The sequence below is a fragment of the Stegodyphus dumicola genome, chromosome 2, assembly GCF_044657685.1.
Source record: "Stegodyphus dumicola isolate Sdum_Otavi_A_Nest chromosome 2, ASM4465768v1".
NCBI classification, from domain to species: Eukaryota; Metazoa; Arthropoda; class Arachnida; order Araneae; family Eresidae; genus Stegodyphus; species Stegodyphus dumicola.
In genome coordinates, this window is record NC_140769.1 from 153,342,126 (window position 1) to 153,365,743 (window position 23,618).

The following is a 23,618-nucleotide window of genomic DNA, read 5'->3' on the forward strand; positions in this document are numbered from 1 at the left end:
GTGACCGCCGAACTTCTCGAAAAAGTCGATGCTAAAGTCCGTGAAAATCGAAATTTCACAATAACGGAACTTTCTTTGAGTTTTCCACAAATTTCGCGAAGTTTGTTGCACGAAATCATCAGCGAAAAGCTTGGTTACCACAAGTTTTGTGCAAGATGGATTCCAAAAATCTTGACAGAGGACCACAAAAATCAGCGAATGGCTGCAGCGTTGAACTTTTTGGACGCTTACCATAAGGATGGTGACTCTTTACTCGATCGCATCGTTACTGGTGACGAAACATGGGTGAAACATGTGAACTGTGAAACGAAATTGCAATCAATGCGTTTTGATGACGACGCACAGCTGCAAGAAGAGGTAACGAAGTGGTTGAAGGCGCAGGCGGCCGAATTTTTCGACGAAGGAATTTCCAAGCTCGTACATCGCTACGATAAATGCCTTAATTTGTATGGTGACTATGTAGAAAAGTAGTATTTGAGTGTGGCTTTCATCTGTATATAATAAAATTTGTTTCCTATACTTTGTTTATTTTTTTATTCCAAAACGTAATCTACTTTCTGGATAGCCCTCGTATATAATCATGCCTAGTATTTTGCATTAAGTTGCTGAAAAATTATCAGTAAATATATTATCAGTAAATATGTCAATAAATTTAGAACTAATTTATAATCTCTCTTCCATAAAAAAATCCTCACTTTTCTGTTTCCAGAATTAGCTGTGGAACCATTCCAATGTATTTTAATTATAATAGTTCACCCAAAAATTCTGGCTCCTCCCCAAAACGAGGGGAAAAAGTTAATTCATATAAAAGTTTACCTTGAAACAATGAGAACTCTATCCAACGAATTGAAATATATAATAATTTAAAAAAGTCCATCTAATGTAATTTTCTGAAAATATCCAATGCTTTTAATTAGATTTAAATGTTAAAAAAATATATTATTAAGAACTACATTTGTTGTTTTTAAAAGTTGAATATTTTACATTTTACTAAATGGCAGTAACATCTGTGTGAAAGCTAAGAATGCTTTATTTCTGGCAATGGTAATACATTGCTTTCAAATACCTGAACTGAATAAAACTGAAATTTAATTATCTTACATGTTATTGTCTTTTAAATCAGTGGTCTCAGACTCAAATTGCATGCAAGCCGAATGCAGAGTCTGGAAACAACTGACGGGCCAGAATTTTTTTTTTCTGCTAAATAAACATTTTTTATAAAAAAAATAAAAATATTTTAACTTAATTCAGCTTAATAAATATTTATCAGAGCATCAATAAGCAACAATAATAATGATGATGATGCAAAGAAAAAAATTCAAATTTTTATTTATTTCTCTCTGAAAGTTTGGTATTGCAATACATTTCTTGGTCACATTTTATAATTTAAATATACTGATATCTAAATATTCATTTTTAAGACAGAGACATTTATTTCAAATAAATCTAATATGTTTTATTAATCATTAAATAACTTTAATTCAAACTGTAAATAAACAAATTATGAAAACTTTCCATGTGGGATAAAATTCAAGGATAAATAATGAGTACCTAGTCTCTTTCTGTTATTTATTACACTTTTTCCTTGCCAAATAAATTAAAATACATATATTTGTATATAATAATTATAAACTTCTTTATTACAGTTTAGTACTGATAGCATTTTAATTCTGATAAAAGTTTTGGTCTTGGAGAAAAATTACTAGAAATTTTCTTCATTGTGGGTTGTAGACAATAATCGGTCAGTTGGGTTTCTTTTCTGAATTTTAACTTTGAAACAATGCTGTTCAGATATAAATGTATTCCAAAATAAAGCAATTATTCCTAGTGTAGCAATAAGTAACTGAATGTATTTATATTTTTAAGCATGTGAATAAAAGTTAATCAAATCGATATCTTGAAATCTTTGAATAAGATTTATGTCACATTGTAAATTGATTAGTTCAATTTATAGAATTTCATGTGCATTATTCACTTTTGTTTTTAATGGTAATGAAAATAATGTAAACTCAGTCTTCAAATAATTAAATTCTTGAAATCTTTGCAACATTGTATTCGAAACAAGTACATAACTGAAATATCTTTATGAGCTGCACAAAATTGCTTTGCAAGCCATCAGTTTTTACAGTTTAAAGGAGTACAGTATAGCAAAAATCATAAATGTCAAAATCCTGGAATTTAGGAGAGACACTCGAGAGCAGAATTTAAAGGTGGCAAATTTTTTAGAATTTAGGACTGTCGAATATTGCAGCGAGCAGCAAAGTCCATAGCACCAACCCTACCCCTCCAGCGACCACTCAAGGCCAAAAGCATGATGGTATCTTCTGTGTAAACCAATGTACTGTTATTGGCTAGATGCAACTCCCTAGCAAGCAGGTGTTTGAAAGTGACATGTAGGAATCTGACAGGAGAAAAATCTCCTACATAGTATATCTGCTCCCCCCTTTTTACTTCCTTGTACAAAGTAAAAAGGAAGTATTGTAATTGCGAAAAGTTTCAGGCAGCATATTTCAACGAAAATATCCATTTTGACCGCTATCGAATGCAGTTTAACGATGTTTTTGCGTGATATCTGTACGTAAGGACAGAATAAAAGACTCCTTTCCTCCAAAAAAATTATAAACTGCTTTAAAATGAATTCTGAAGAGAATTTTTCATGGCGTCTGTACGAACGTATGTATGTACATGCGTACGTATCTCGCATAACTCAAAAACGAGTAGCCTCAGAATGTTGAAATTTTATATATAGGACAGCTATAACATGTAGATGTGCACCTCGTACGTTTGGCAATCGGCCACACCAAACGTATATAAATATATTTATATATATATCCACTCTGTTACCCGGCTCAGTGATCTCAGTTTCTTTACTCTTATATGTTTATAAATTGTACATTTTTTTGCTTTAAAAATGATTGAATTATGTTGTTTTTTTCTTCCGGTTAAGGTTTTTATGCCTTTAGTAAATCTCTATGCAATATTTTTAGAATTATCAAAAATTTTAGTCGTCTAAGTGCCACTAAGCCTAATCCTCTTCTTGATGGCGGCCATTGTTTGTTTACATTTGAAACAGCAGACTAGTGGATTTGTTGCCAATCTAGAGAAACGTAGCTTCGCAGCAACAAAGATAATGCCTTCATTTATTATTTTCAATTAAATCATGCTTAATCCTTTCTGGAATTTTTTCGAGGAAATAAGTATTTAAGATTTACTTCGTAATTTTTAATATAGATATTTTGAGTTTTTGTGTGTTTTTGCCTTCTCACGAAGTGAGAACTGAATTAATTGAATGAGAAATACTCAATCGTCTGTGAAAAACTGTTTCTTTTTTGTTTTGTTTGCTTAATTGCTTTTGTACATCGTTCTAGCTTTTTTATAGTATTTGAACAGAACATGTGGCAACGATTAGATAATGCTATTCTTTAAATGATATAAATTTTGTGCATTATGAGTTATAATATGAACAGACGGCGGCACAGGAGCCTCCGTCGCTACTAATCTCTGAGTTCTAGCACAGCATGTGTACAAGTACTTCCATATTATTGAATACAACTTACTCGATTCTTCAAGCATTTAAAAGTCAAGTATCATATATTGGTAAAGGCCGTTAATGGTCGATTGCCTCTTACTAAGTGATAAGACATAGACATAGTTATAATATGAACGAAATATAATATTGTTAAGTGAATCTAGTGCCAGAGTGTCGCTATGGTAAACAAATACTAGAGTGAATTTTAAGAAATGCATTTATTCTATTGTGGTTTATGCTCTGTCGGCGAAGTAGATTTAATTCAATCCAATAAATTTAAATGAAATGCAAGAAAAAATGCGTATAATTTAATATTCCGTACAAGGAAGTCATGTGGTGTACACATCAGATTTTTTAGTACTATATTCTCCATTCTTAGATTTAATTAGAAAATTTTTTTCATTGTTTTATTTATTTTAGTTTATTTATTTCTTTTTTGGCTAGTAGTCTGGCTTTTAACATCTGGATTATGTTGTCTCCTAGGAAAATTCTATCAGTTCATTGAAAATGTCTATAAAATGTTGCAAAACCCCTTGGAGATGATCTCTGTGTGAAGAAGCAAATTGTAACTTTCATCACTGTGCTCACATAGTTATGCAAAAAAGACGGCCTTTCAGAGCTATAACTTTGATGGTATTTATTGCTTTGGTGAATAGCTTTAAAACTGCATAAAGCTCGTCCTGAATAATTTTTGCAACTACACACTGTTACCTTTGCAAAAAACAACGAAAAATCTGAAGGTTAGGCATGTGAATTTTGGTATCCTTGATATTTTCCAACTATTGTTGGTGCACCATCATAATTGTTTTTTTTTTTCATGCCTTCTTATAAAACTGGTGTTATCAATTAAAGCACCATCTTATTTACGATTAAAAAAAAAAGAGATTCTTGAACACATGTAAACTTCACAACCATGCTTCAATGTACTGTCATGAATTTTGTACATATATAGATAATTTGAGTGAAATTGTATATTTTCTATACATGGAAATCAAAAGTTCCATGCACTGTAACATGGAAATCTAAAGAAACGATGCTCTGCTGGAAAAACAAGAATGACTAATTTTTTGTTGCCAAATTTGGTGACGTCAAAGATTGTCAAACCTGGCGACCATTTCGCAATGTTTTTGTCCAACCCCTGTATAACTGTAATGAGTGTTGTACCTGAATAATTTTAATTGATCCTCTATGTAGCTGTAATTGTATTTGGCTTTCATATGCCTTTCAGTAATTTTGAGAAGCAAAAAGTACTAGAAGTATATTGGCAGCTGGATAAAAACTATATAAGACTGGAGAGAGCATCAGTTTCTTAGTTGTTTTTTTTAGTAGATAGTTCAGAGTGAGTTCGGAGTACTGAGATATCTCTAGGTTAGCTTTGCCATTTAGAGGCACTCTGCATTGCATTGTGTTTATCATTATTAGTAGTTTGAAGTGGAACTACTGATTGTACTTTGATATTGTGAAGAATTGTACAACTATTTTTGTGGAAAGTTCCAGAACTGAGAAATGTTTCTTTTGGTAAATTGAATTTTATCAAGCTATCACTGATTTTGTGTGCATTCAATCTATTACAAACGTGTACACATGCAACAGTACTGTGACAAAAATGTGACGATCAAGAAGATCAATGTTCGAACTTCATACAGCTAGCGTTTCACTTAATTTTAATTGGAAAATATTCATGGGTAAAGACCAAAAACAATAATAGACTATTTGAAAAATGGGGAGTATCCTCTGGAAAATATGTGCTAGACCAATTAAAATAACCTATATCTTGAGAGAGCCACTTATATATGTAGAGAGTTTATCTGCTTCAGTGCTGCTAGTATCAATGGACACCATCTGTGGCAATCCTGTGAATAAAAAATGAATGTGAATTAAAAATTAATCAAGGAAGTAAAATTATAAAAAGAGATCAACCATGGTGATTGACTTTTGAGACGATTTTTCTGTAAAAGTATAGTTCCTAGAAAATTTAAAGTATATTCTGCAATTTGTACAAATTTTTCATAATTTTTACAAAAACTGCAATAATTTTAAAATTATGTTTTTATGAATTTTGTAATATATTTTGTGAAGGCAATAAAGTTTTTGCCAGTTTAGTATTTTGCCACTAGATATGTATTTAAAGCATGGTGTCGCACCAGAAACTCGGAAGAATATGAAACTTGCATAAGATCTTTATTTTGTATTACTTATCTTTAGAAATGCAGAACTACCTATTACTGCCCCCCCCCCAAATAAAGAACATAGGAAATGTGATATAAAGTGAGGTAGAAGTTGGTGTTACAGTGTTTTAGAGGTAAACAGAAGAAAAAAGTTAATATGGTTATTCCTGATTGAAATGTGAATTATTACAATGATTGATCTTGTATTTTAGAATTGTTCCCTGTTATTTGGTGCATATCTGTTATAAATATCTCTGTTTTAAATTGTAATTATTTTTGTATTTAAATTTGAAATGTGTGTTCTTTTTTCGTTAAGCCTGTCTTCTTGACAAAAGAACAACGAGCTGCCGAGGCTTTGAAGCGGAGACAACAGGAAGTTGAGGAGCAACGTAAGCGAATGGAAGAAGAAAGGAAAATTAGACTTCATTTCATGGAAGAAGCAAAACGTTCTCTAGGTATATAAAGGAATTTTGATCATTCTTAGTGATTTTAATATATAAATGTATGATTTACTTAAGAAGATTTTTAATGTTTTATTTTGCATTAAGAATACTGTTCTGACAAATATTCAGTATATGGTCAATGGATAAAGTACGTCCTAAGAAATTAAAAATATTAAGTAAAATGGATAAATGTAACATGATGTAAAAATAATAAAAAATGTGTAAACCGATTTAATATAAGAAATGTATTTTTAACATTAGTACTGAAAAATGCCTAGGATAATGCAGAAGGTAAAAATATTTCTTTGCTATTTGCTACATGAGGGTTGGAACTTAAATAGGGACAATTATTTGTTTACAACTGCACAAAATATCTCAATTAAACTTTTTTTTAGTGTCTTTTGATCTGGTTACTGATGTGTAAATAAGGGATAAATATCTAAAATATGCTCAGTTACTGTACCTGAAGCCTATCAGATCAAGAACTAGGTATTTGAACTGATTGTCTATTGAACTCTTGTTTTATGGTGCCGGAATAACTGAAGCTATAATGATTGAAAATGGAACATTTTAGTGGATTAGAGAAGTTAAAAAGTAAAAGAAAAACTGTTTTAAGTACTTAACTAAAATTATGAATAAAATAAGTGATATGTTAAAGGAGGACAATATTGATTAAAATGATTTGGATTTAAAACATCAGATGTATCACCTAGATTCTATTATTGAAATCATTGTAAGTGATTTAGAAATGCTTCAAGCTGATGTTACAAATAAAAACTAGAAAAGTACTGTAAGCGTAAACATTTTGCAAAGCGAAAGTTAAAATTGATGCACATAGTGAATCCTCTAGAATTTTGGAAGAAGGGATAGTTACTAATTATTTTAATGTCAAAGTGCCAAAATTAAAAACAGAAGCTTTTAATAGCAAATAGGAAAACTGGCAAGGATTTGGAGGGACAGTTTGAAGATGCAATTTATGAGAATAAACAGTAGTCTAAAATTGATAAATTTAACTATCTAAAATCATTCTTAAAGGATTCTGCATTAAAATGTATATGATTCAGCTGTTGAATTATTAAAAGAAAATTTTGTAAAACCAGAATTATTGTACGTTGACATATAAACACACTGTGAGGCTGAACTTCTGTCAAATTATGTTTTAACTTAAAGCAACTGAGACAATTACAGGGCATAATTACTATTCAGATTCAAAGTCTCATAAAACAAAAGAATTCAATTAATCATTTAAAATAAAGTAGAAAGGCCTAGTTACCTGGTTCTTGATCTGATGAGCTTCAGGGATAGTAATTGAACCTGTTTTAGATATTAATCCTTTATTTACACAACATAATCAGAGACAACTTTATACTCTTGATGATGCACAACATTAACAAAATTTAAAAACAGTTATTGTGTATCAGCACCATCTACCTGTATTTCTTGACAGTCTGTTGCCTGAATAATCTCTGAAATAGTTTGTAAACAAATGCCATGAGCATGCATAGCCATTATTATTTCATCTTAATAATCAACCATAGTCACTTGAGTTTTAAGTCTTACAAGTTTGGTGAATGGTAGAGCATTACTCTTTCATGGGGTTGTCTATATATGCATATGTCTCTATATATATATATGTATGCATTTGTGTGTATGTATGTATATATGTATGTGTAGCGGTGTTACCCCTATTAAAGTTCTACCCATGTGTATACATTAGTTCTTTTCTGTAAAGCTGATTAATAGCCATAGTGTTGGTATTACATGGAGGTTGCTTAAAATTCCTAAGTTATATGCTTCCAGTGTTATGCATTTAGGTATAAATTGCTGATTCTGTAGACATCAAATATTCTTCCTATAAATGAGTTTTCCAAAATCTCATTTAAAAAAAAAAACTGTCATTAAAAAAAAATAAATAAATAAAATAAACTTCATCAAGTCGAGAACAAAGAGGAAGAGCAAGACAACTGAGAGAAATCCCACTTTCTGACTAGAGACTGCATCGTAGAAATGGTTTGAATGTAAAAATATGTTATTCATTCGAACTGTGCAGTTGTTAGCACTAAAAATTAAAGTGTGTAAAAAATGTTAAAGGCCAAAGGACAGCTAAAAAAGTTAGAAATATTTCTAGTAATAGAATCCAAAGAAAAAAGTTTTGCAAGACATAGAAATGCATATTAAGTAAGTAAATATGTAAAAATATTTTTGAGTTATTTTTCCATATCTGGATAAAATTCTATGCATTTCCTTTTCATGTATTGTGTGTATTAAAAATTTTCCCCCTTACATATTTGTTATATAAAATAAACAAAAATAGTTTTTAAGTAATTTATTAGAGATCTATTTTTATTCTATATAAAAATGTAATTTTACCTTTAAGGAACCCTTCATTTTCAGTACTAGCTTTTAGTGTGGCCAGACACTTAACATAGTTATTATTAAAAAATCTGATGTGTACACCACATGACTTCCTTCTACGAAATATTAAATTATACGCATTTTTCTTGCATTTCATTTAAACTTATTGGATTCAATAAAATATACATCGCCGACAGCGCATAAACCACAATAGAATAAATGCATTCTTTAAAATTCACTCTAGTATTTGTTTACCATAGCGACACTCTGGCGCTAGATTCACTTAACAGTATTATATTTCGTTCATATTATAACTCATAATGCACAAAATTTATATCATTTAAAGAATAGAATTATCTAATCGTTGCCACATGTTCTATTCAAATACTATAATAAATAATAAAACTAGAATGATGTATTAAAGAAATTAAGCAAATAAAACAAAAAAAGAAACAGTTTTTCATAGACAATTGAGTATTTCTCATTCAATTAATTCAGTTCTCACTTCGCGAGAAGGCAAAAATACATAAAAACTCAAAATATCTATATTAAAAATTATGAAGTAAATCTTAAACACTTATTTCCTTGAAAAAATTCCAGAAAGGATTAAGCATGATTTAATTGGTAATAATAAATGAAGGCGTTATCTTTGTTGTTGTGAAGCTAAGTTTCTCTAGATTGGCAACAAATCCGCTAGTCTGCTGTTTCAAATGTAAACAATCAATGGCCGCCATAAAAAAAAAAGGCTTAGCGGCACTTAAACAACTTTAAAATTGTTGATAATTCTAAAAATATTGCATACAGATTTACTAAAGGCATAAAAACCTTAACCGGAAGATAAAAACAACATAATTCAATCATTTTTAAAGCAAAAAATGTACAATTTACAAACATATAAGAGTAAAGAAACAGATTACTGAGCCAGGTAACAGAGTGGATATATATATAAATATATTTATATACGTTTGGTGCGGCCGATTGCAATCAAAATACGAGGTGCACATCTACATGTTATAGCAGTCCTATATACAAAATTTCAACGTTCTGAGGCTACTCGTTTTTGAGTTATGCGAGATACGTATGTACGTACGTACATACGTTTGTACAGACGCCACGAAAAATTCTCTTCAGAATTAATTTTAAAGCAGTTTTATAATTTTTTTTTTCAGGAAAAGAGTCTTTTATTCTGTCTTTACGTACAGATATCACGCAAAAACATCGTTAAATTGCATTTGATAGCGGTCAAAAATGGAAATTTTTGTTGAAATATGCTGCCTGAAACTTTTCACGATTACAGTACTTCCTTTTTACTTCGTACAAGGAAGTAAAAAGGCAAAATATATAATCGTCTAGCTAGTGCCGTTTCTTATAAATATTTTTATTTAGTCTTCTCATGATTTAAATGCATTTTTATTTAAATCAGTCAGAATAAAAAGCAGAAAAAATATTCTTAAGAACTGCATTTATTGCTTTTAAATTGCATAGTTTGTAGCTGAATATCAGACAGATTACATTTGAAAGTTTAAAATATGTTATGCTCTACTGAAGGACAGCATGCTGGCACATAGAAGATAAAAAGTATTTTATTTCAGGTAGTAGTACCACATTGCTTTTAAATAGTGAAGTTTGTTAATTGAAATTGAAAGACTAATATCTCACCTTTTGGTAGAATGGCTTGTTTCCTGTATTAGAAATAAAAATGTTTTATTTTGAACATTGTTGCCACTGTTCACTATCAGATCACGGAATTTATTAATAAAAAATGTGTTCAAATTTTGTGGTTCTAAGTGCTGTCATTTTCCTCAGTGTTGAAACAGTTATTGTTGAAATAGAACAAATATAAACAGAACTGAAATATAAAGAGTTCTGAAAATAGAACAAACATAATTACCAACAGATTCTTCATTATTTAACAGTAGAGATAACATGGATGAACATGGGTAATCTTATGATCCAATTTTAATTCTGGCTTCATCCTCTGTCTTATAATAAGGGATCATTGTACTTACTAAGTAAGAGTGATAAATGCCAGACAATTAAGCGATTTTTCTCTCCTATTATTATTATATGATATTAAGATTATAACAAAGTAGGATCCAAAGAAATTTTTAAAAAAATGCACAAAATTATGTAATTCTGTATGTCATTTTAAATTAGTAATTTCTGTTAAATATTAAATTAGTGTTATGCAGTGCATTTTGATCTGACTTCAAATGTAGAAAGTGCAAAATAAAAAAAAATGAGTTACAGTATATGTGCAAGCATAATATAATAATTAGTTTTTTTTTTTTTTTTTTTTTTTTTCATTTTTCTCAGCCAACTTTAATAAAGCTTTAAGTATGTTGCACGACTAAATCACTGTAGTCCTTTTGTTATTGGTACTTCGTTTTGATGTTTGTGGCAGTCATCTTCAAACTATGTTGAAATATTTTACATCATTTTATGGTTAGATTTTTTTTACTATATTCCATTATCAAACACTTATCTGTCAAAAATGTATTATATTTAGTCATTCAAATTTTTGTGTGTATTTGTGTTTTGAATGTTTTCTGACTTGAAAGAAATTCAGTTTCCTAAACATTGTGGTGCTCAAAATGTCAGTTTCTAAAGTCTATCTCTTTGTATTTATAGAAAATGACAAAGAAAGAGAAAGACGTGAAAGAAGAGAAAAAAGAGAGGCAGAGGAAGCATCAGCCGCCGCAGCAGCCGCTGCTGGACCCGGTGGTGTTCCTACAGAATCTGATAGAGACAAAGTTAGAGAAATCAAAGACAAAGAGAAGGAATTAGAAGCAATTCGTGTAAGTTATCAAATTTTATAAATAAATGAATAAGCCACAGAGTACTTTAATTTCATGTTAAAAAATGATAAAATTCTTGTATTAACATGATTACATTTTTGCAGATAAATAAAAATTAGGTAGTTTTTTATACATGCATCTGTCATAAAAGTGTAAACTGTTCTTTCCACAGGAAATTATAGTTGTCAGATTCCAACAGGAAGAATTTAAAATTTAAAACCTGATTATTTTTTGCACATAATATGCATAAATAAAATTATTGTGAAAAAATTTGAACTTTATTTCTATTTCAAGTTCTATATCTCAAAGGTTAAGGAAATATTGTTATATTTCTTATGTTTTTATAAGCTTAAAATCTGTTACTGGATCAGGTACTTGCATTGCAGCCGCTACTGCGAATTTTAGTTTTGCATTATGATTAATTTGGTGACTATCTGGATTCTATTGATTTTTGTTGATAATCGAAATTGCTGGCTTTGTCTCTTATCCTCTTCTTAGTGCAGAAAATTCTCCCATGTAATTGCTCCAATCTATTCTTGTTTTATCTGCCATTTCCATTTCTTCTTAACAAAATTTGCTTTCACTTACTGTTTGTGCCAATAGAAAACAGATCCAAACCAATTGGAAATTACTGTATCAATTTCAAAAGCTTCAATCTTTCTAAATTTTATAGTCTTGGAATGTTCATTTGAATTAGTAATCCATAATATTTTTATTTCTTCTCTCGCATAACTTAATTGGTTTTTATTTAATCCATGTTTCTGCCCTAAATCTCTCAAACTAAGCTTTTCAATTTCTACTCCATGAATTACAATGGCTTTATGTTTTAATTTTAATTTTTTCCTTTTTGAAGCCCATGCTAAAAGTATGTAAAAATAATACACAACTGCAAAACTATAGTTCTTTTGCTCCCCGGTGAACTAAAAATGACAGTGTAAGATCCCTGTATCTTGGCAAGTGGTAAAGTCATCTGACAATCTTTTCTTTCCCGTTGGTCCCTGTTTTAAATTGCCATACAACTTTCTTCCTCCTTCTGAGAACTGTAGCTATGAATGTAAAATATTCTTTTGTTTGCACCACAACTTGCTTTTTCTCAATATATTCTTTCCTTTTTTCCTACTAAAAAGCAGTTTTCAAATGAGAGAGATTAATTTTTCATTAAACTATCTCTCACTAAGCACAAACTTGCTTTTGAAACCTCAAAAGATTGCTAACAAAGTGTATTCCTATTTTTACTTTTTTATCTATATTCTAACTTATTTTGAAGCTTTTTTTCAGTCTCTCTTAAATGAAGTGTCCCTTAATATCCCTTAATTATGAAGGAAATACATTAAAGTCCCTATTGAAAGAGATGGGACCAACAGACTTTAAGGAAGTGTAAACATGCATAACAATTAATATGTACTTTTGATATTGCAGGAAAGGTATTTAGGCTTGGTAAAGAAAAAAAGACGTGTTCGTCGATTAAATGATAGAAAGTTTGTGTTTGATTGGGATGCTTCTGAAGACACAGCTGTGGATTATAATCCCATTTACAAAGAAAGACACACTGTGCAGTTTTTTGGTCGAGGACATGTTGCTGGTATAGACTTAAAGGTATTAATGCAATAATTGTATCTAAATCATGTCTTTTCCTATTTTTCTTTTTTATTTATATCTTATTTTCTGCAGCTCATATAAATAAAAAAATATGCTTTTTTTATCTTAAGCATGTTTTTAGTCATTTTTAATAGTTTAATTAAAATAATGTCAAAACATTTTACCGAATTACATGATATATTTTGAATTTTATTAGGGTTAAAGAAGTGAAATAGAATAAAAATTGATATTCAAGGATTTCTAAAGAAATAAGATAAAAATTATGTTCTGTTAACCTCTTCGCGCCGACTGTCACATCTACATGCCAGCAACGAACACACTCACATACCGGCCGACACGCAGGCATGCCAGAGCATTTTCCCGCTGAGCGCCGACTGTCACGTATTTGTGCCAGTATCCTGGAACGTTTTCAGAACTATAATTTCTGCCACAAGATGGCACTGTATGTCCATATGGTTTCAGATACATGTACATTAGACCTTCTACTCGAAATGAGAAAAGCATGACTCACATACACGTGTTTTTGATTATATAAACAAACGGGGAAATAAATGTTTCCGAATGGCGTGATTTATGATATCTCTTTAAATCGCACTTTATTCGCACGTGGTAGTTGTTTATTATAAGTAGAAGTTTTATATGCGCTAAAGCGTTGAGTATTTCGATTTGCAGTTCAGTTTTTACAAAATAATTAGATCTTGTTAGACGTGAATTCTTTCTGTTTTTACCGTTGTCGAAGTTGAAGTCGTTGTCGTCGTCAATGTCGAAGTGTCGAAAATGTTTAACAGAGCATGAAATAGCAGAAATGATGCAAAATATTTCAGATATTGATTCTGAAATTCTGATATTCTGATATTGATTCTGAAAGATTAACTGAAAGACATTTTCCAAAACTTTGTTCAGAAGAGACTGATAAGAAAATGAGACGACGATGCTTCGTTTGTTCACATTCCCGGAAAAATCCTTCAAAATGGCAAATGAGTTATTACGAGTGCAAGGAATGTAACGTAGGACTGTGTGTAGATCCCTGTTTTCAAATTTTTCATACAGAAAGAGAATTTTAAGTAATATATTTAGTTTTCAGATGTATAATGTTAAAAGTCATAAAATGGTGAGTAATGAAAATAAAATGTGTAAAATATGCATTTAAACAAGGAATAAGGTAATTAAAGTATATAGTATAAAAATATCTATAAAGCATAAGCCGTTTAAATACTCTATAGAGCATTGCTAAACAATGCGTTGATACTTCAGAAATTTCATAAATTTAGGCTTAGTAGCAAAAAACCCCCCGGCCCTGGACAGACGCTCGCGTAAGACATTGCCGGCCTCCGCGATAAGCACGCGTTTGCGCTACCCGGCTCGAAAGGGTTAATGTTATAATAAAATTTTCTATATGTGTACGATAAAAACAAGAGTGGATAGAGTCATTTTGGATTGAATTCTATATTTTGCAATTTCTTACTGGTTTCAAAGTAATAAAAATAGTAAGATATCATTTAAATAAAGGCATTTACCAAAATATTTCCTATTGGCTTTAGTGTTCATCTTCTAATAACTACCATAATCAGACTTTCAGTTTGCAAATCTCAAAAATCACTTTATTACCCCCTTTTAAATTTAATTTCTTATTACTAAAGTACTTTATCTGAAAACATGTCCTTCTATTATCTGAACTTTAGAAGTTTATAAATACAAAATACTGTGTAATATGATAAAGCTCTTCAACCATTTGATTGTGATGGCAGAGTAGGTGTTGAATCATTGGGAAGATGTATTGATCTTTTATGTCACTGCTAAGGTAAAATACATAGCTTCTATAAAACCATTCACACATCAGAGAAGAAATCATAAACTTCGTAAATATATTGCAAAAGCTATTAGACAAGATTCAGTTAAAAACTTTCTGGAATAGTCATTAAGTGACTACAGTACAAAGTCCGAAATCTGGACTTGTCGGGACTTCGGTGATTCCTGATTTGGGATTTTTCCGGATATTAGATCATCAGTTAAAATCTAGTAAGATGGCATGTAGAAATTATAAAATTAAAAATATGAAATCGTGATTTATGAAATAGCAAAGTATTTATTATCTAAAGGGTATCAAAATTTACAAAAAAAGCTTAATATTTATTTGTTTACCTTATTAAACATTTCTTTCAATGTAAGTTGTTTAAGTTGCTTCGTTTTTTGTGCTAATACTTTCTCTTTAATTCTGTACAGACATAATCTCTTGTTCAAAGTTCCACTGTTCAAGTCCTGTAATTGCTGTGTCGAAAATTCCGACTAACTTGTCAATCGAAAATTTTCATTTTGAGTAACTTCTCTGTCGCTTTTTCGCTATCGGTAATGGTATTTTCCCGATTTAGAACAATACTACAGATTTCGCCATTCATTAATTGATTGATGATTGAAAAGCATTGTCATCACAATGAAAAACTTCTTTTATATCACCTTCATTTATTATTTCCTCTCCGCATTTCTTTACAAAATCCGTTAATTGGAAAATTTCACCTTTGTTTTACGATATCCGTAAACCTTTAAAATTCGCTTAAAAAATATCATAATCAAATTTAGCTATCGTTCACTATACATATTTGGCTATGCATCATGAGCTTGGCGACTAACAACAAGTTGTTCCATTAAATTTTATAATGCTTCTATCGTACACTAAGACCATTAGCCTGAATTGTATTAATTATTTATTATACTTCTTGCATATGCTTAAGGGTTATCAGAGTTCTGAATAAATAAATTCCCACGTATACTGAAGCCTTATTGAGGTAAATATCTTACCGCCTGATGCAGTCTCTGTTGATCCTATATTCTGCGACCCGGTGCGGTCATATGAGCCTTGGTGCTGGTTCTGGGTTTATGTGAATAACAAATCAGTTATTCTTAATTCAAATAGCCCTAAATGTAATCTTTGGGTCTATCTATTTTTAGCATATGAAAAGAAATTTTTGTTAACTTCTTCCTCGTCAACATTTTTTAGCGCATTTAACTTAAATCTGTAATCATTGCCAAGCGTAATGTCAACATAAAAGGTTACCATACTCCTTTATTATTCAATAACTAACATAAAAAATTGTTTAGGCATCACTGCATGAGTCATTACTCAAGTTGTAATGTGTTGATAAACATGCAGTGATGAAAGGAAAGTATAATAAATAATGATTCGCCAGGTCGGTGTCAGATCAACGATGTATCTATGTGGAATGTTTCGGTTTGAGATATATGCCAAAGCAGATACGCAGCAATGGAGCCAAATTACTGATCATACAAATTTATACTAAAATGGTTGTTTTTTCAATAGCAATGTCTTTTATTTAGTGTCGAAGTGAAATTAAGAATGGGGACTCTCCAGATGTTTTATTATGTGCAGAGGGGAGAATCAAATATGTATGCGTAAAGCCTATAAGAAAAACGTTGGTGGTGGTATTAAGGTCCGAATTTTAGATCACTCCTGATATTGGACGTCCGGATTTCGGACTTTGTACTGTACCATGTTTCCTTGCATATTTTTTCCATTTTTTTTTAACCAATCTTATTGTGTGAAAATCAAAAGGGGAAAGTTATGCAAGTTATTAAATTTACAAAGAATATGGTTGCAACAAGAACATACAAATCCACAATCACATGAATGAAGCTTGACTGTAATTTCCAACAAGGGCACCGGAGAAACAGAGGAGGAGTGGTGCAAGCATAACACAAAAGATCGAACCCATCAGCAGTAGATAGGCTATAGTGAGTTGAAATGCAAATAAAAGAAATAAGTTGAAATCACATGTTTGGTTTTGATTGAAATCGCAGTTTCTTAAATGTAAGGACACCTGCCACGCCCGGGTAGCATAACAAAGAATCTGCACAAAATATGTTTCAAATAATAAACGCAAGGGAAAATAAATTGGGTGAAATGTTAATACAAAAATACAAATACAAATTTAATACACTGAATGAAAATAAAAATAACGAGGGAATACAGTTTACCAGTAAACTAACCTTCAGAGGCAAAGCTGTACAATAGAGGAATGTGAAAATTATGTAAATATTTAAAAAAAAATTCAGAAGCTAGCACTAAAATGCAAGGAAAAATGTGGTATTTATCCATTTTGTTTCATATACTCCATTGTATGAAGTAAAAAATATTAATAAGCCATTTGTTATATCATTTTTATAACAAAATTCGAACCCTGTCTTGATTTTTTTAGCTATATGTTTTTTTAGTAATTATAGAAATATGTTTTTTTTTTGCATTAAGATATGGGGAAAAATACAAATTAATTTTTTTGCTTTTTAATATAAAAGTAGTTTTTTGATGTGTTACATTTGTTAAGTATTTTTTCAAACTGTATTCCTAGACTCAGAAAAAAGAGCAATCAAAGTTTTATGGCGAATTATTGGAATTGCGAAGGACAGTAGCAGAGAAAGAACAAGAAATGTGAGTTTATTCTTTTAAAATAAGTTTTTCCTCATATAAATAATCAAATTAATAATAAGTTGGGTTAAATAAATTTTATATCCATGTATATTATGCATATTATTTTTTTTCCATTTTTTTGTAATTTGATATTTTTATTTGGTAAAAAAATATTATACTGTTATTTTCATTCATATTCATCTGAATTACTTCTTTTTTTAAAAAAAAACTTTTATATCTTTTGTTTTAAACTGTATTATTTATAATATAATATTTTTTAGGACTGGATATTTTGTGTATTTCTCTCAACTAAAGGTTTTTGATCTTTTGTCCCCTGTTTTATCAGACCTTGTTAATTTATTGATGTCATAATAGTTTTGTATCTGAATGTTAATAAAGTCACTTTCGTATGGAAATGCCGTGTGAAAATGTCATATGCAGAATGAGGCCAGGTGCTATCATCTATATCCCCCAGTAACTGAATACATACCAATTACTCTGTAACTATGAATACCATTTCAAGTTCTTTGAAAGGAAAAAAATAAGACTTATCCAGGGTTTGTATGATCCTTAAAAGTCCTTAGATTTTTTGGAATCTATTTTTGGTCCTTTAAAGTTATTAATTTCGTCCAAAATCAGCAGAAGGTCCTTAATTTTAATCATTTGAAATTTCTGTCTGTTTTTACGACTGCTATTTTGAATGTGAATTAGCATTTTGGAGGAATATTTTTGGTGATTCTTTGACAAATAAAGTTATCTTTCGAATGGGTTCATGGGTAATTTGTTCATATTTAATATAAATTGCGGGATACTCGAGTTTCTAGCAAGGCATGAAACATAAGCATTTTGGAATTAATTTTTATAATGAAGAGCTCTTAAACAACTTTTTGCTTTTGATGATGTGAATTCTTTTATTTAACATTTCTAAATTTGGTGACTCATGAACATTTTAGCGATTTTATAGAAAATTTTCAATTCCGAGATCTGGGAATTTTTCAAAGATTTTTTAAAACATAGTAATATTGATAAGTTTCATTAAAATAATGGTAATATATTGTAATTATATTTAAAAAATAACGTTAAAATAAAACATTTTTATTTTTTGCTGTTATATTATAAAGCTCCATTTTGGCAACTTATTTTGATTCAGAAAAATAAACAAGGTATAATGCACAATAAACACAGTATAATGTACAATAAACAAGGTATAATGCTATAAAGCAATTTTTTTTTATTTGTACAAAGGTATTGAAATTTTATTTAAAAAATAACATTAAAATAAAACATTTTTAATTTTTGCTGTCATATTATAAAATTCCATTTTGGCAACTTTATACAACATTTTGAATCTGAAAAATAAACAAGGTATAATGCTATAAAGCAATTTTTTTAATTTGCACAAAAATAAAAATGTTTTATTTTAATGTTATTTTTTAAATATAATTTCAATATATTACCATTATTTTAATGAAATTTATCAATATTATAATGCTATAAAGCACAATTTGTGAAACAGTTCTTAGCAAAAGCAAAATTAGCTATGTAATTAATTAAAAATGCTGTCTTTTTAATTTTTTCATAGTAAGAGTTTGGTACTTACGTATTAATACCACTGCAGCTGCAGATTTGGCGGTTTTTAAGTGCTGCCAATCTACACCTAAAAATTTTGAAACCATAAATTAAAACACTTTATTTAAAATCAAAGTAGTCAATCGAATTTCGGTGGAAAATGGGCCGATATAGAGTTTAACATAGATTCAAAACAGTCTCTATTTTTTTTTACCTAATGAACGCCATATAAACTCTGCTGAATTAGATTCTAAATGATGTCTCACTGTCTCCCTATGTCTCTTGTTCCTCCATTTAGCACTGCCCCACATTCTCTTAACTGTTTGTGATTGAACTCCTGTGTTAGAATCAATAAAATTGTATTTATGATTAACTTTAGCATGTAGGAATCTTTTTTTTTTTTTTTTTTTTCTATTCTATTTGTTTGTTAACCTTTCCAAATGTCAGAATAAATTGTGGTACCATCTGCAATGTTTTCAGTAATTTTATTAAGAAGGGTAGAGCCAGTTCGATTAGGAACAGTGACAACAAACGAATCTTTTGTTTCTCTACATATACCACCAAACACCCACTGTTCGGGTAATACTCAACCACAATTATTTTTGCGATTAGTAAACAAACTTTCATCAATTTCCACAATGCAATCTGGTCCACCTACTTTCTTGCTTGGTTTATTCTCCATGTCCAAGACACATAATTCATGCATGTAATTGTTCCAGTCTATGACAGTTTCATCCGATAAATCAAATTGCTTTTCACAAAATTTAATCAACGTCAACTCCTCGCACCAGCAGTATACGAATCTCAAAGCTGAACAAAATGGAATTCTGCTTCCTTCAAACCAGTTGTTTTTTCTAAGTCCCACTTGCTGATCACACTGTCTTAAATTACATTTCCAAATCGTTCATTTACCAAAAGAAAGTTTCATATCATGCGAATTGGTACTTTTTTTTTTTTTTTTTTTGGTAAAATATTTCACTTTTGAAAAAATAAAATTGCATCTTCTTCTGTGTTTGGCAAATCCCAAAGATGCATTTTTGTAGCACTAAAAAATGGCGTCAAAAATCAGCAAACAACAAGGCAAAAAGAAATCCAAAAGATAACTGCGTGCCAACAACAGGATTGCTCTTTATTGGCGCATGAGCGCAACTTCTGCTGTGGTATGTAAGTACCAAGAGTTTTTCCCATATAATTGTCTCAGAATATGCATCAGTTATCTCTATAAAATTAATTTTAAACTTTTTCCCTTTCTTTTCCCCAAAATATTTCTTCCTTTTTGCTATTACAGAATTGTTAGGGATAATTTTTCATTAGGATTTTAGACACTGCAGCTTGGAAAGTTTAAAAGGATTCGAAAGCAAGATTATAGATCCACGATTCTAGATTCCAGAAATATGTGACAAAGTGAAAAATGTCTCCATGGTATTAACATGTAATGGGTGTATTTTACCAAAAGTTTGCGATGAATTTCTTACTTTTTGGAGAACGTCTGGAAGAACAATGAAAATATAACATTTAAATGTTTTACTTCTGATACTAGAATCTTTTTCTTAACATGTTTATCTTCCCTTTATTTTTTCTATTCTTCACTAGACAGAAGCACGGAAAATATCAGAAATGCTTCTAATCTTATCACACGAACAAGTGTTATAGAAAGGAATTTTTTTATTAATAAAGAAATTAAAAACTGACAGTGTAAAAGATTTATCTAATATGCCTTAATGCATCATACACAGAGGTGGCACTAGGCATTTTCCCACCAGATGCAATCTCTGTAGATACTAAATTCTGCTGCCTAGTGCCTTTCTAAATTCTGTTGATAGTGCCTGCTCTAAATTCTTTAAGTTGTGACTTTTTTGTTGTTGTTGTTCGGTGTGTTACTAAATTCTAATAATTTTGTTGTTTGGTGTGTCATTAAATTCCAATAATTCTAACACATCAGCTCTATAACCAGCCCTTCTTACCACATATATTTCATATTTCTTCTGAATGTTCATATTACTAAAGAAATAAAATGAAAAGCTTTTTTTATACATTCTAAATGCTTTAATTTTTTTTTTTTTTTAGAATAACAGAAATCCTTAATTAAATCCAAAAATTCTGAAATGAAAAGGAAATGTGTTGAAGAAAAAAATTGAATACATAAAAATATTATTCTTCAAAGATATGTACAGTTATTAATATGTAAATTACCCAGTTGTTTGTGATTTGAGTCTTAACTAGAATTTCCAATTTCTATTTCCTCATATGATAGAGTTACTGAACCAACTTAAATTAAATTGTATAGTCTTTGACCACAAGTGCACATTTTTAGTTTAAATTTGACTGTTCTTGTTTAATTACATCATCACAAGCTGTAATTGATTTTGTTAGCATCAGAACATGCCTTTATATTCTAAGTTCTTTTTAAATAAGAGGCTTATTTAAACCTTTATCTGAACAGTTTTGGGTTTGACAACTATCTAGGTAATGAGCTGCATCATTATCTATACTATTAAAATCTGTGCACGTCTGTTTGTTTGTTTGATCGTAACATCATCTCTTCTGGAACAATGGTAGTTTGGTGCAACTTTTGAATCCGGCGAACAGGCTGGCTGCGTGGATGTTGTCATGATTTTCCACATGTGTAACATGTATGCAGTATCTTGTGGATGCATACGTGAATACAGCGGGCGCAGCCTGGGCAAAATGTCTGAACACTGGTAGTTCGGTTCACCTTTCTAATCCCGGCGAACGAAAGCAGGCTTCTGGCGGGCTTGCCACGTGTATGCAGTATCTTGTGCATGCATATGTGAATACAGCGGGCGCAACCCCGGCAAAATCGCTGAACACTGGCAGTTCAATTGAACTTTTGAATCCCTGTGAACGAAAGCAGGCTTTAGTCCACTCAGCTGGCGGGCTTGCCCACTAGTCTATACTATTAAAATCTGTGCACGTCTGTTTGTTTGTTTGTTCATAACATCATCTCCTCCGGAACAGTGAGGAGTTGAGTTTCAAAAGAGGTAATTCCAAAAATTTGTGCTAGCCATTCTCATCTTCGTTTCGACTTTAATCAGCCAAGATATTAATTAAAAACTGAAAACAGTAATTTTTGCACTAATTTTGCTTAGTGGCAACAATCTTGTGTGCTGGAGATAAAAATCTGCTTTATTTCGAGAAGCGTTGCCTCTGCTCACTTTCAAGTCGTAGCTTGTTAATAAAAAATTTGTAAGCTTTTCAAAATATGGAATAAAAATAGCATTGCTAAACATTAAACATATTATTATTATTATACAAGGTCATATCCTGGCATTGAAGAAAGCAAGTAATCGCATGTAATGTCATTGTATGTTGAAAATGTTTCATTAATGTCAGCATTTTAAATAAATAGCTGCTGTTAGCAACTTTTTTGTTTCAGGTTAGGATAATTGTCACATTAATTCTTTTATTGATATTGAGAAAAAATTTTATATTACATTAAATTTAAATCATGACATCATCATGCATATTAACCTGAAGTGTCAAAAATTTTTGCTTCCTGGTTAGGCAACAACAACAAAAAAAAATATATATATATAAATTGTTCCTTGGAAAGACATCATATTGAAATGTTTTTATACATTTTTTTCAGGTGTACATAGAACTTATAAATTTTGCTTGGGCCACAGCCTGCTAGAATTAATTTATTCTCAGTCCATGTAATCAAATGATTTGCAAGAAATTGCTTGACATATTTAAAACATTATTATGAGTTTAGATATATGGTCTTACTAAGTCATGATCCTGTATAACAACAAGCATAAAAAAAAATTAATGTTTGTATGTTTATATATATATATTTTCAAAATCTACATATTCTAAATTGCAAAAGAGGGAAAGCTAACTCTTGCACAGCACATCCTTATATGAAAATTAATCACATTCCATTAACCAAACTATACTGATTGTTATGGAAGAGAGAGATGATGAATAACAGCTTGGCTTCTGTTAATGGTGAATAAATACAGTTTGCAAAAATTTGGATTCTGCTTCCTGCATATGTGCATAAAATGGATATTTTTTATTGCTACTTACATAAATTACATCATCAAATGAAAATTTAATTATTTTTGCTTTGATTTAGTATTTTCAGAATTACGGATTTATAAAAAATGCTAAATGATAAAAGTTCTATTTGAAACTCTACACATTATTTACAACATTTTTGTAGTTTCTAATTTTCTTTTAGCTTTAAAATATGACATTTTTCACGTTGTGGTGGCAAATATTTTTATTGCAAACTTTGTCTCTAGAACTGGTATTAATTTTCAGTTTTGTCAGATGCAGTTGTAATATTAATTTGCTTAGCAATGAAAGATTTTTAGTATTTTTAAAACTTACTTTGTAGAATACGTTTGAAGAAGATCAAACGAAAAGAGGACAAGCAAAAGTGGGATGATCGTCATTGGTCTCAGAAATCTATGGATGAAATGACAGAAAGAGATTGGCGTATCTTCCGTGAAGATTTCAATATAGCTATTAAAGGTGGTCGAATACCAAATCCTATTCGCCACTGGAAAGAATCAGGATTGCCAAAATCAATTTTAGAAATTATAGAACAATTAGGATACAAAGTAAGTTTTATCTGATTACATAATTACATTAATTAATTGTAAATAATAATTAAAGTATTTTTATTCATTCTTTAGGTAACTGTAACTTTTATTTTATCTATTAAGGTCTATGCACTTGAAATGATGTAGGGGGTTGAAAAGTGGG

General features: G+C 30.2%; 1 protein-coding gene and 1 long non-coding RNA gene across 4 annotated transcripts in view; one reads left to right on the top strand and one right to left on the bottom strand.

The window, feature by feature from the left end:
• Positions 1-18,971, bottom strand: part of LOC146998616 (uncharacterized) — a 43,664-nt gene extending 24,693 nt beyond the window's left edge. Inside the window, exon 1 of the long non-coding RNA XR_015039619.1 lies at positions 18,913-18,971. This is a non-coding gene — a long non-coding RNA (uncharacterized LOC146998616). The remainder of the gene's footprint in view (positions 1-18,912) is intronic.
• LOC118193399 (putative ATP-dependent RNA helicase DDX23) overlaps positions 1-23,618 on the top strand; it is a 79,054-nt gene that overhangs the window by 30,753 nt on the left and 24,683 nt on the right. For all 3 annotated transcript variants that reach the window (XM_085811299.1, XM_085811301.1, XM_085811300.1), the window contains 5 exons: positions 6,014-6,152; positions 11,127-11,293; positions 12,713-12,889; positions 17,254-17,333; positions 23,248-23,473. In XM_085811299.1, the coding sequence (XP_085667425.1) occupies positions 6,014-6,152; positions 11,127-11,293; positions 12,713-12,889; positions 17,254-17,333; positions 23,248-23,473 (789 nt within the window). The remainder of the gene's footprint in view (positions 1-6,013; positions 6,153-11,126; positions 11,294-12,712; positions 12,890-17,253; positions 17,334-23,247; positions 23,474-23,618) is intronic.